General features: G+C 35.4%; 1 protein-coding gene across 1 annotated transcript in view; it reads left to right on the top strand.

Moving 5' to 3' along the window:
- The window catches only part of TLK1 (tousled like kinase 1), a 164,368-nt gene that overhangs the window by 123,670 nt on the left and 27,192 nt on the right, over nucleotides 1-13,506 (top strand). The window contains exon 12 of the mRNA XM_007183263.2: nucleotides 10,587-10,653. Within this exon, the coding sequence (XP_007183325.1) occupies nucleotides 10,587-10,653 (67 nt within the window). The remainder of the gene's footprint in view (nucleotides 1-10,586; nucleotides 10,654-13,506) is intronic.

Genomic DNA, 13,506 nt, shown 5'->3' with positions numbered 1-13,506 from the left:
AACTTCATTACAGCCTTAACCCCACATCTAAAAATCTTATCTAAATCTCATCAATTTAAACATTCTAAATCTCATTATCTAAATCAGTTATGAGTGAGACTCTGTGTATAATCCACGCTGAGAACAATTCCTCTTAATCTGTGAACCTCAAGAAACAAGTTATCTCTTCCCAAAATACAGTGATGGGGACAGGCATAGGATAAGAGTTAGAGACATTTTCCATTCAAACAGAAAAATATTAAAGGTGTCACTGATCCCAAGCAGTTTGAAAATCCATCCACGCAAACTCTGGTTTCAAGGTCTGGTAATAATTTTTCTGTAGCGTGTGGCTCTGCAAGTTTCTGTCCTCTGAGCGTTTTTCATGAAGATTTCTTTTTCATGAAGGTTAGCCTGTATTTGTTGCTGAGTAGCTTTTTCAACCAGTTTCTTGCTTGTAGAGTTTTGAGTGTTTGACAGCCTTCCATTTTGTACTATCTCTGTCCCTTAAACTCCAAGCTGGTAGTGTTTCTGCTGGTATAAAGTTCTCAAGAATCTTGTGGATCTTTCATGTATGACACAAGGATTCACTCCATTAGACAAGAGGATCCTCCATGATTCTTTTCTAGATAATTTCATTGCTATTTTTGGCTTCTGCGGAGAAGGCTAAGAGGATCTATGAGTCACCCACTTCATCTTTTTAAAGACTGTTTATGTGATGAATATCCTGACTTCTCTGGAGTATTAACAAAAGGTTGTCCAGCTACATCCTCCTTTTTAAGAGCAGCTTTGACCATGAATCTCAGTTTTGGCGTATTTTGTACTCTGAACAAAAGATGAGAATTTCTTAAAACATTAAATCCTGGGGGGTTTTTTGGTTGTACATGTCTCCCCTTCAGTTTACCTCTCTCTTCTTACATTGTAACATAAGCAGTGAGAAGAGACCAGTCCACGCCTTCAACACTCTATTTGGAAATCTCCTAAGTTCATTTCTTTCATGTTTGGCTTTCTGCATAACTATAGGATACAGTTTTGCTAAGCTTTCTTTCATAATAACAAGGATTCCTCCAGTTTTCAGAATGTGTTTCTCATTTCCTTCTGAGTTCTCACCAGTGGCACCTCTACTATCTACTGACGGTCCATTCATGACAGTTTAGGTGTTCTCTGAGGTTGTTTGTGTTTTCCGTACTGTGCTCCTCATGGAATTCCTTGCATCCTCACTTGGCAGAGTTGTTAACATTCGTATTTCTGCTAATAGTCCGTTCAAGGCAGTCTAAGGTTATTTTTAGTACTTTTTATTTATTTATTTATGACTGTGTTGGGTCTCTTAGTTTTCGTGTGAGGGCTTTCTCTAGTTGCGGCAAGTGGGGGCCACTCTTCATCGCGGTGCGGGGGCCGCTCTTCATCGCGGTGCGGGGGCCGCTCTTCATCGCGGTGCGCGGGCCTTTCACTATCACGGCCCCTCCCGTTGCGGGGCACAGGCTCCAGACGCGCAGGCTCAGTAGTTGTGGCTCACGGGCCCAGTTGCTCCGCGGCATGTGGGATCTTCCCAGACCAGGGCTCGAACCCGTGTCCCCTGCATTAGCAGGCAGATTCTCAACCACTGCGCCACCAGGGAAGCCCTAAGGTTATTTTTAAATCATGCTCCTCAAAATTCTCCTAGCCTCTTGCCCACTGCCCAATTCCAAAGCCACTTCCACATTGTTAGGTGTTTATTATCGGAACATCCCATTTCCAGGTACCAAGATCTGTAGTAGTTTCCTACTGCTGCTGTAACAAATTACCACCAATTCAGTGAGTTCAAACGACACAAATTTATTATCTTACAGTTTTGGAGATCACAAATCCAAAATGGGTCTCCCTGGGCTAAAGTCAGGGTGTTGTCAGGGCTGTGTTACTTTAGAAGAGAACCCATTTCCTTGCCGTTTCCAGCTTCTAGAGGCCCTGCCCATATTGCTTGGTTCGTGATCCCCTTCCATCTGCAAGCCAGCAGTAGCAAGTCAAGTCTTTCTCATGTTATGTCACTGTGATTCTGAGATGTCTGGCCTTCTCTCTGCATTTAAGGCCTCTTGTAATTACATCCCCAAAGGGTAATCCAGAATAAATCCCTATTTCATTTATTTAAGATTTTTTTGATGTGGACCATTTTTAAAGTCTTTATTGAATTTGTTACAGTGTTGCTTCTGTTTTATGTTTTGGTTTTTTGGCCGCGAGGCACGTGGGATCTTAGCTCCCTGACCAGGGATTGAACCCGCACCCCCTGCATTGGAAGGTGAAGTCTTAACCACTGGACCACCAGGGAAGTCCCTAAATCCCTATTTTAAAGTCAGCTAATTAGCAACTTTAATTCCATCTGCTACTTTAATTCTCCTTTGCTGTGTAACTTAGTGTACTCACATGTCTAAGGATTAGGATGTGGACATCTTTATGGGGCCATTACTCTACACACCACACTGGCACTTGGTGTAAGTCGTTAGTTCTCAATTCAGTTTTTATTCTATTGTGAACATTGGGCTCTTCAGAGGCAGACTAGTTTCATCCTTCCCACACACCCCCGTTTCTTTTTCCCAGTGATACTTAAAAAAAAAAAAATTTGAGGTGAAATTTGTATAACATACAAGTAGCCACTTAAAAGCATACAGTTCAGTGGCATTTAGTGTGTTCACAATGTTATGGAACTACAACGTCCCTTTAGTTTCAAAACATTTTATTCACCCAGAACACCTAATGCCCATTAATTAATCACTCCCCATTCCTCCCTCCCTACATCCTCCTGGTAACAAATAATCTGCTTTCTCTATGTTTGTTTTCTCTATGTCTGTTTGCTTCTTCTGGATACTTCATTAAAAAGAATCATACAGTATGTGTCTATCCTTATGGCAGTACCACACTCTTTTGATGAATATAACTTTGTTTTAATTTTTGAAATAGGAAGTGTAAGTCCTCTAACTTTTTCTTTTTCAATATTGTTTTGTCTGTTTGAGGACCCTTGCATTTCCATATGAATTTAAGAATCAGCTTTCCTATTTTAGTAAAATGGGTGACGTGTATTTTGATCAGGATTACATTGGGTCTGTGGATCACTTTGGGGAGGATTGCCCTCTTAACAATAGTAAGTCTTCTAATCCATGAACACAGAAGTCCTTTCATTTAATTAGTATGCTTTCATTTCTTTAGCAATATTTTGTAGTTTTTAGTGTGCAAGTCACCCTGAGTTAAATTTATTCCTGCGTATTTTATTCTTTTGGATTCTATTATAAATTGAATTGTATTCTTAATATCTTTTTTAGATTGTTCAATTGCTGGTGTATACAAACATGTCTGATTTTTTAAAAATCATTTTATTTATTTATTTATTCGGCTGCGTTGGGTCTTCATTGCTGCGCGCGGGCTTTCTCTAGTTGCAGCGAGCAGGGGCTACTCTTCGTTGTGGTGCACCGGGCTTCTCATTGTGGTGGCTTCTCTTGTTGTGGAGCATGGGCCCTAGAGTGCGGGAGCTTCAGTAGTCGTGGCACACGGGCTTAGTTGCTCCGCGGCATGTGGGATCTTCCCCGACCAGGGCTTGAACCCATGTCCCCTGCATTGGCAGGCGGATTCTTAACCACTGCACCACCAGGGAAGCCCAACACATCTGCTTTTTGTGTGTTGATCTCATACCCTGGAACGTTGCTGAATTTATTAGCTCTTGTTCATTTTTTGAGATTTTCTACATACAGAGTTAAATCATCTGTGAAGAGAAATAGTTTTGGTTCTTCCTTTCAAATTTCAGTGCATTTTATTTCTTTTTCTTACTTAACTCCTCTGGTAGGACTTCCAGTACAATATTGAACAGCAGTGGTGAAAGCATTCTTGTCTTGTTCCTGACCTTATGGGGAAAGCTTTCATTCTTTCACCATTGAGTATGATGTTAGTTGTGGTTTTTTAAATAAATGCCCTTTATCATGTTAAGGAAGTTTTCTTCTATTTCTAGTTTCTAGTTTTCTAGAAAACTAGAAAAAAACTAGAAACTTCTTTTTTTTTTTTTTTTTTTTTTTTTTTTAGGGCTCCTTAAAGGCAGAGTAGTCTCGTCGGCTTCCTCCCTCATTTAAAAAAATCTAATCTTCAACATGTGGTTCATAGTTAAATGTTCAATAAAGGTTTGCTAAATTGTACAAATAAATGGGCTTGATACTTTTTTTTTTCCTAAGTGCCTCTAACAGTTTGTTTACCAGAGCTTGTATTCCTTAACTCTGAGGCTTCAGGGTAGTTTCCTGCTTAAACAGAACTTCCTTAAAGAATTGAATATCAAATTTCTTTGAAATATGTATTCCTTGTTTTCTGTTATTTCTACGGTTACTTCTGCAGACATCCTACATTTCTATTAAACTCTTGTAAAACAATTTTTGAATTAAAAATAAAATTCTCATTCATTCATACTCACTGTGGCAGGTTATCAGGGGTTAAGTTTTATGTTTGAGTTTTACATTTCTTGGCTTTTTAAATAGTTTTACATTAATCTACTGAACAGCTTTATTTAAGAGCTTTAGCATGCTCCTAATACATGTACCTAAATGTGTAATAAAATATTAATATTCAGCCTATAATAGCAGATATGATTCATATACGGAGGGACTGGACTTTATCTTTGCACTCTCTGTGATTAAGAGATTTGCTAAGTAATTTAAGCAACTGACTTGTTTAAGGGGGTGGATGTTTTTTAAGCATCTTAAAAAGCACATCATAAAATAAATTGACGTGGCAATTAAGTCATTAAAATTAATATTTTCCTAGCTTAGCTCTTTTCATATATGTAATAAAATCCGGTTTCTTTAAAGAAGATCACCCTCAATTAATTGTATCTAAATATATTTACATTTTATCTAAAAGTATTTTTCATTAATGGAAGTAGACAACAGAAATATCTAAAACGCTAATACATGTCAGGTACTTTCTGATAGGGAAGTGCAAAGAAATGTAAGAAATGTCTCTTGCTGTTTGGGGGTTTGCATTCTGTTTGGTGAGACAGAAATAGGAATTCTTAAACTGGTATCTTTGAACTCCAAAATTATGTATATGTGAAATTTTCTGGAGAGAGTGTTTATAAATTCCTTTAGGTTATTTTTATTTATTTATTTATTTTCACACACACGCGCACACACACACACACACACTGTATTTTATTTTTACAAGAGATAAATAAACTGACACCAGGCATTGTAAATGGATGACCACAACAAAAGCAACAATGATTGCAATTACCAAACACGAAACACAATCATACTATGTCATAATATTGACATTCAGTCCAGTAATCCTCCATTGTAACAGCTCCTTTACTTTGCATTGAAAATTGATTTGTATATTTTTTGCCTATGAATCCTTGTAGGATTTTTTTTTTATTATTCAAACAGAAAGTCACAAAAATTATAATCATCCTCATCAGTTCACTCAGTCCCATGTAATTAATTCTTTTTTTTCATCTTGATCTTTTGTTAGCACTTTTATGAATTCATCAGTTTTCCATTAGAGTTCTGAAAATGCTTATTCATTCAGTTCCACAGTATAGTCAGTTACCAGAAACCTGTACTTGTCAGAGTCTTTTCCATGAATTCCTTGAAGATGAAACCCTTTTATAGAAACATTTTTGCAAAAGCATCAGAGTCCACCCAGAACTGTCTGTAAATAACAAAAGACTTAAAAATGACCACGGTTAAAGATTTCATGAAAGTTCATAATAATGCAATTGACAAGGAAATTTCGTTATTTCTGAGATATACATTTTAAAGTAATAACTAGAATTATGACTTATAACATTATACCAGAATATATAAGATTTTTAGAAATTTCATGTAATGTCTGAAACATTATATTAACATATTTCCATACAAATAACCCAAAGAAAGTTTAGTATTAGTTGTTTTTGTTTGTTTGTTTGTTTTATACTGCAGGTTCTTATTAGTCACCAATTTTATACACATCAGTGTGTACATGTCAATCCCAATCGCCAAATTCAGCACACCGCCATCCCCACCCCACTGCGGTTTTCCCCCTTTGGTGTCCATATGTTCTCTACATCTGTGTCTCAACTTCTGCCCTGCAAACCTGTTCATCTGTACCATTTTTCTGGGTTCCACATACATGCGTTAATATACGATACTTGCTTTTCTCTTTCTGACTTACTTCACTCTGTATGACAGTCTCTAGATCCATCCACGTCTCAACAAATGACTCAATTTCGTTCCTTTATATGGCTGAGTAATATTCCATTGTATATATGTACCACAACTTCTTTATCCATTTGTCTGTTGATGGGCATTTAGGTTGCTTCCATGACCTGGCTATTGTAAATAGTGCTGCAGTGAATGTTGGGGTGCATGTGTCTTTTTGAATTATGGTTTTCTCTGGGTATATGCACAGTAGTGGGATTGCTGGATCATATGGTAATTCTATTTTTAGTTTTTTAAGGAACCTCCATACTGTTCTCCATAGTGGCTGTATCAATTTACATTCCCACCAACAGTGCAAGAGGGTTCCCTTTTCTCCACACCCTCTCCAGCATTTGTTGTTTGTAGATTTTCTGATGATGCCCATTCTAAGTGGTGTGAGGTGATACCTCATTGTCGTTTTGATTTGCATTTCTCTAATAATTAGTGATGTTGAGCAGTTTTTCATGTGCTTCTTGGCCATCTGTATGTCTTCTTTGGAGAAATGTCTATTTAGGTCTTCTGCCCATTTTTGGATTGGGTTGGTTGTTTCTTTAATATTGAGCTGCATGAGCTGTTTATATATTTTGGAGATTAATCCTTTGTCCGTTGATTCGTTTGCAGATATTTTCTCCCATTCTGAGGGTTGTCTTTTCATCTTGTTTATGGTTTCCTTTGCTGTGCAAAAGCTTTGAAGTTTCACTGGTCCCATTTGTTTATTTTTGTTTTTATTTCCATTACTCTAGGAGGTGGATCAAAAAAGATCTTGCTGTGATTTATGTCAAAGAGTGTTCTTCCTATGTTTTCCTCTCAGTTTTATAGTGTCCGGTCTTACGTTTAGGTCTCAAATCCATTTTGAGTTTATTTTTGTGTACAGTGTTAGGGAGTGTTCTAATTTCATTCTTTTACATGTAGCTGTCCAGTTTTCCCAGCACCACTTATTGAAGAGACTGTCTTTTCTCCAGTGTATATCTTTGCCTCCTTTGTCATAGATTAGTTGACCTTAGGTACGTGGGTTTATCTCTGGGCTTTCTATCTTGTTCCATTGATCTATGTTCCTGTTTTTGTGCCAGTACCATATTGTCTTGATTACTGTAGCTTTGTAGTATAGTCTGAAGTCAGGGAATCTGATTCCTCCAGCTCCGTTTTTTTCCCTCAAGACTGCTTTGGCTATTCGGGGTCTTTTGTTTCTCCATACAAATTTTAAGATGATTTATTTTTTTTATTTATTATTTTTTTAAAGGAAAGAGGTCTTTATTTATTTGTTTATTTATTTTTGGCTGCATTAGGTCTTCGTTACTGTGTACGGGCTTTCTCTAGTTGCGGCGAGCGGGGGCTACTCTTCCTTGGGGTGCGTGGGCCTCTCATTGTGGTGGCTTCTCTTGTTGCGGAGTACGGGCTCTAGGCGTGCGGGCTTCAGTAGTTGTGGCACGCAGGCTCTGTAGTTGTGGCTCGCGGACTCTAGAGCGCAGGCTCAGTAGTTGTGGCGCACGGGCTTAGTTGCTCTATGGCATGCGGGATCTTCCCAGACCAGAGATCGAACCCGTGCCCCCTTCATTGGCAGGTGGAGTCTTAACCACTGCGCCACCAGGCAAGTCCCTAGGTTATTTTTAGATATCCATGATTGCAAAATGGTAAGTCACTGCCCAAGAAAGTCAGTAGCCCAGTATTTAATACTGTCTGTGAAATCTGCTTATTGATGCTTTAAAACCAAGCAGAGAGAAATTAATATATATATATACATATATTTTTTTTTACTGTTTATTTGAAGTTTTATAGTAGTAATAATCAAAATGCAGTAAGGAAATAGCAAAGTTTTGCTGCTGCTGCTGCTGAAAGTTACCATTAACCTTTAGTGAGAATTGTATGTGTTTCATATTAGGATTAGACCTATAAAATAATGCTCTGAGGTCAAAGCTTTTGCAATCAATGAAGTATCACTATACTAAGTAAATTAGGGAAGGGAGTATTTGTGTGCATTTGCTTTAGCTATAGGGATGTGGATGATTTATATTTGAACCACAGCACAAACATATTAACAACTGGAACTAAATGCTAGTAAATAGCAAATATGCATTACATTATACTACAAGATTAACCAAACAGTATTCAACAAACTAAGTCATCATGGAGTTAATTGACATTGATTTATTATTAACTCAGAAGAAAAGTAGCTATTGAAAACTACTACCAACTCAAGACAACAAAATATCTTCCCTCCAAATTGCAGAAATTCCTAGCCATCTGTGTGTGTAGTAGCTGTACAGTTTTGCATGATAGCCAAACTTCTTAGTTTAGAATACAGTATCAAAAATTTTAGGAAACTAAGTTAGTCATATGAATTTTAATTTATGAATACTAAATTTAGCTATACTTTAACTCACTAAAAACCAAACTATAGAATTGTATTTTATTCCTGTATAGAAACAAACAAAATATTTACATATTTTTAAAAAATTAGTTCTGAGCCCATCCTATGGTCTACCAGTGGGCCTAAAACCATATTTTAAGAATAGGAAGTTATGATATTGTTATACAGGTGATTTCCATTGGTGGCATGTATGCCAATCCAGAAGCTATTTGCCAAAATTCCTATGGCTTTACTTTACTGGGCTAGTTGAGATATTATCGATTTTAGTTTTCAAACTTCATTTTTTAAAAATATCACCTTACCCCCTTCTTCTTTCATTCCATCTGCGTGAATGTTTCACATTCACAATGCAACATTTAGTTCTCTGAATTTAAGCAGCCGCTGCAACTATACTGCTATATTCAGTATAATAAAATCCAGTGGTTGTATTAACCTAAGACTGGGTAGAGAGATTTAATTTTAAATGTTTATTTTTTCACTCTTAAGATGTTTCTAATGGAATGCTAACTGAATTTCTTGGAGGTTTTTTGTTGTTTTATTTGAATACCCTTTCCTTAGAATTAGTAAATTTAATAGCATCTAGCTAAAGGGAAATAGCATTTATACTGAATGTTGCTGAGGGGCCTGCACCAAGCATAAATAAGTCATACTTGGGTTAGGAGCTTAACCAAATACACCCAGAACACATAAGTAAACAAACAAGGGCTTGAATGTGATAGATAAAAGCAATTTTTTCAATATTGGTGTATGAAATGGAAGTTGTTTTGTTGGTGAGTGGTTTTTTTTTCTCTTTCTTTCACTTTAATGATACAGAATCATTTTTTCTTAGGAAATGTTATAATATGTATATGTCTTGTTATGGTTCTACATACATTAAGCTACAGTTGAACCCTGAACAACATGAGGGTTGGGGCTCCACCCCTCCCACAGTTGAAAATTGATCACATAACTTTACAGCTGGCCTCTGTATCTGCAGTTCCGCATCCACAGATTCAGCCAGCTACAGATCATGTAGTACTGTAATATGTATTTATTTTTAAAAATCTTAGTATAAGTGGACCTTCATGGCTCAAACCCTTGTTGTTCAAGGGTTAGCTGCAATTATTTTTCAAATTTATATAGGAATATTTGAAATTAATAATAAAACAACCATAAAGTACTTTCAAGTCTTATGTCTATTTATATTTATTAATAATTTGATGGTTTGACTATAGTTTTAGCATCCCTATATCTCATTTATTCACTAGCACATGGAAGCAGAGAAGGGAAAAATGTTTTAATTTCGTTCTTTCTTTTTTTAAACCAGTGCCCAAATTGGACTGATTCCCTTTGCAGTGATTTCCCAGTACCCTTAAAGTGAAATGAAATTCTTTGCTTGGTCTAAAAGTCCGTACAGAATCTGCCCCACTGCTTTACGTCTTTTGCTGACAGCCTCTTTGACTATGATCTGATACTTGCATTTTTTCCTCTTCTCATATATCAACCTGTATCCATCTTAGTGTCTTTGTACTTGTTTTAACCTATGTCTAGAACATACTCCCCTAGGTCCTTTTTGATATTTAGATCAAGATTACCTCCCTAAAACTCAGTGCAAGTTAGTGTAATACAGTCATTATCACACCACCCTTTCTAATTTTCTTCATAACACTTACTGTTATTTGGGATTATTTTATTTCTGGACTAAATTGTTTCTCTTCTGCTTTCTTACCCCCACTGTGGAGTGTAAGTTCAAACCAGAGTGTAAGGAGAAACTGTCTTTATCATTGTATCCTTAAGATCTAAATTCTAGAATATCACTTGATTCATGGTACTCATTAAATAGTTGTTGAATTTATGAATCAGTCAATTGTTCCATCTGTAAGTATTAGATGTATTCTGAAGAATACCTTCAATAAGATGTATTCTGAGGAATACTTTTGGCTTATGTATTTTGGGCTGAAAGTTGTCAGCATTTTAGTATTTCCATTTGATTAATTTTATCTTATTTTTTGTTGGTTGTTAATAAGAAATAATAAGTGTTAATCTTAATATCTAGAATTACAATTTCATTTTGACAGGTTGACTTTGGCAGAATATCATGAACAGGAAGAAATTTTCAAACTTAGACTAGGACATCTCAAAAAGGTATGTGAAGCATATGCTGGATTTTTTAGTTTACCAGAGGATGTGGGAAGTTGTGTTATAAGTTTCTTATTGAAGAAGTCAAAACTTAAGAGAGAAAGCACCCAAATTAAAAACTTTGGACCAAAAAAGAGGGGCATTAAAGATGCATTTTTATGTTGAATATATTAAAATAACATTCCTTTACCTTGTGGCAACTTAGAGACATTTGAGATGCTGATGATACCATGTCCCTGTAATGGAGGAATGATTCCTGGCCAGACCTCCAGGTTCTTAACGATTACTCTGTTAAATGCTATCTTTTTGTAAAAAAATGCTTCATTTTTAAGATGAAACGTAAGATTCCATATTGTTTGTGTCCATTTCATAATAAATTGAAATAAGTATAAATTAATAACAAAGATGTTTCTTTGGCTTAACTTTGAAGATATTGAATGCTCAATTAAGTGTTTCAATTAAAATATGTACATTGGCAAATTTAGAAGAACCTGATCATCAGTAATAATACGAAATGATATAATTTAGAAAAACATTGCTATATGTTATTAGTAAATTTTTATAATGTGTAGCTTTGTACTTGTTTGTAAACTCTGAAATTGTAATCAGTTCATTGTTTTTTAGTTCAAACCACTTCAAAGAAATAATAGAGTAGATTTTCCCCCTCAAAATGAAGTTACCGACAGATATAAAATTCTTTTCCTTTGATCCAATTTTTAAATTCTGCTTTCTGCTTGTCACGTTACTTACGTTTTTTTAATAGGCTGAATAATAGCTAAACCTGAGTTAGTGAACTAATTGAAAATAGTATCTATGAAGTCATCTCCCTGGGGTAGGGTAAGGTAGGTCAGAGAAACCCATCCTTGCAGCAGCCGCCATCTCACTGTAGATGTCTTTGTTTTTGGAATGTTATCACCGTGCTTCAGATCCCTGCCATTTAACTACAGGGAACAGAAAAAAATTATATTTTGTGTACATATGTATGTGTGTATATGTATATACACACATATATATATGTGTGTGTGTAATTTGTGTTAGTGTTCTTTACTATGTCATATCTGTCTATGCCCCTGCTCAGAAAAGTTTCAACCTAAACTACTTGAACAGTAAATTCTAAAATGATTTATTCTGCTCTGTTTTGTTTTTGTATTCTGTTGTAATTATTCACATTTCTGTTGCTCTTTGGTATGAGTAGGCAACTTCAGTCTGTTTTGTATCCGATGGAGTTGTAATGGGACTACAGAAGGGAAGAGGGGATTTTGTAGTTAAGAATTAGTACCAAAAAAAAAAAAAAAGAATTAGTACAAGTATTTGTCTGCCCACCTATGCTATTTTGATAATAAATTCATAGAGACCTGTGTTTGATGTCCCATATAAAGATTTATCAATTATTTTCTAACCAGCCTCTCATGATAACGGGATACTAAAGAATATAATTAACTGGAGGGTTATTATTTTCACATATAATAGTAAATTTCAAATTACTCTTTCTAATGATGAGATTTTACATGTGTTTTATTTTATGAAAACTTATTATAAAATCTGAAATTATAAAGCAGTTTAATTAGCAATCAGCTATTTGTATTACAAAAACACTTAAAAGGATTCAGAGGAGGGTTTGTTTTTATTTTTGGTTGGTGGATGGTTGGTTGATTTTAAAGCTTTCCTGGTACATTGAAAATATTTCATTTCTCTGAAACACTTCTATTTTGTAAGTGAGGTACATATACTTAAATGTCTAGATATTATATAAACAGTTGTAAGCTGTTGTAGATTACTACACCTTTTCTTCTAACCTCCATATTATCTTCTTTCCCAGTGGTTGACTTCTCCATTTTTTGTATTTACTCATTCTTTCTAATAATTGTCCCCTCCATAATCTTTTTCCTATTTTATTTTTTTTCAGCTTTTATCAAATTTACTGAGCAGTTTTAGATTTCTAACTTTATCTTCTTCTTAACCAATTTACAACATTACTTTTCTTTGATCTCCATCATGGAATATTTTGGGAGAGTGGATGAATTAATGCTGAAATATACTATCATGTCTTTTGAATTCTCACGTTTTCTTCTGAAAGACTATTTTGGGTGAGGAGAATGAATGCATTATGAAGAAAGTTGCTAGTAGCACACACAGAGAACAAAATTGAGTAAGTAGTGTCACCTTAGAGCACAAATAAATAGCAGTTGTCTACTTACCACTGGGTATTAATTTTTGAGTCGTACAATTTAAAAATAATAATCATTCAGTTACATGTGTTAAAAATAAGTTATTTGGCATTCTAAAGCACAGTTGGAAAGTAGGGCATTAAAAATAGGTCATTTTGTTTTCTAAAACACAGGTAGATTGGACACTTTTAACACATAGAGAGCAAGCTTGACTTGAAAGAAAAGATGTTACCACCTCTATCTTAAGCCAACATGAACTATACCCTGACATGTAACTATATAGCTTCTACCATAGGCTGGATCTGATCTGTGAGTATTTGGTGTCCGTGTAACCTGCATGGGAATTAATCATGTGACCTACATCAGCTTAGGGTTTAGATATGGAGCCCAGCATACTCCTGCATTAGCAAAGGTGACTCTCACTCTCCCTTTAATAAAAACTCTTGAAGTTAAATGGAATTATTAGATTAAATTTGTTGACACCAAAGGAAAAAATGTCCATCATTGACGAAACCCATACCATTTGGACATAGGAGACTAGAAGGCCTATTTACTTTTTCTTGAGATAAATAATTTATGATGTGCATTGTATTTCATAAAGATAATCATAATAATTGAATAGAGAAGCTGAAATATGAGAAAGTATATTTACCATTGAATAAATCATAAAATTCAGTTCATATTCTATACT

This window comes from Balaenoptera acutorostrata, chromosome 8, assembly GCF_949987535.1.
Source record: "Balaenoptera acutorostrata chromosome 8, mBalAcu1.1, whole genome shotgun sequence".
NCBI lineage: Eukaryota > Metazoa > Chordata > Mammalia > Artiodactyla > Balaenopteridae > Balaenoptera > Balaenoptera acutorostrata.
The sequence above is the reverse complement of the archived record's forward strand: the minus strand, read 5'-3'. Positions and strand labels throughout refer to the sequence as shown.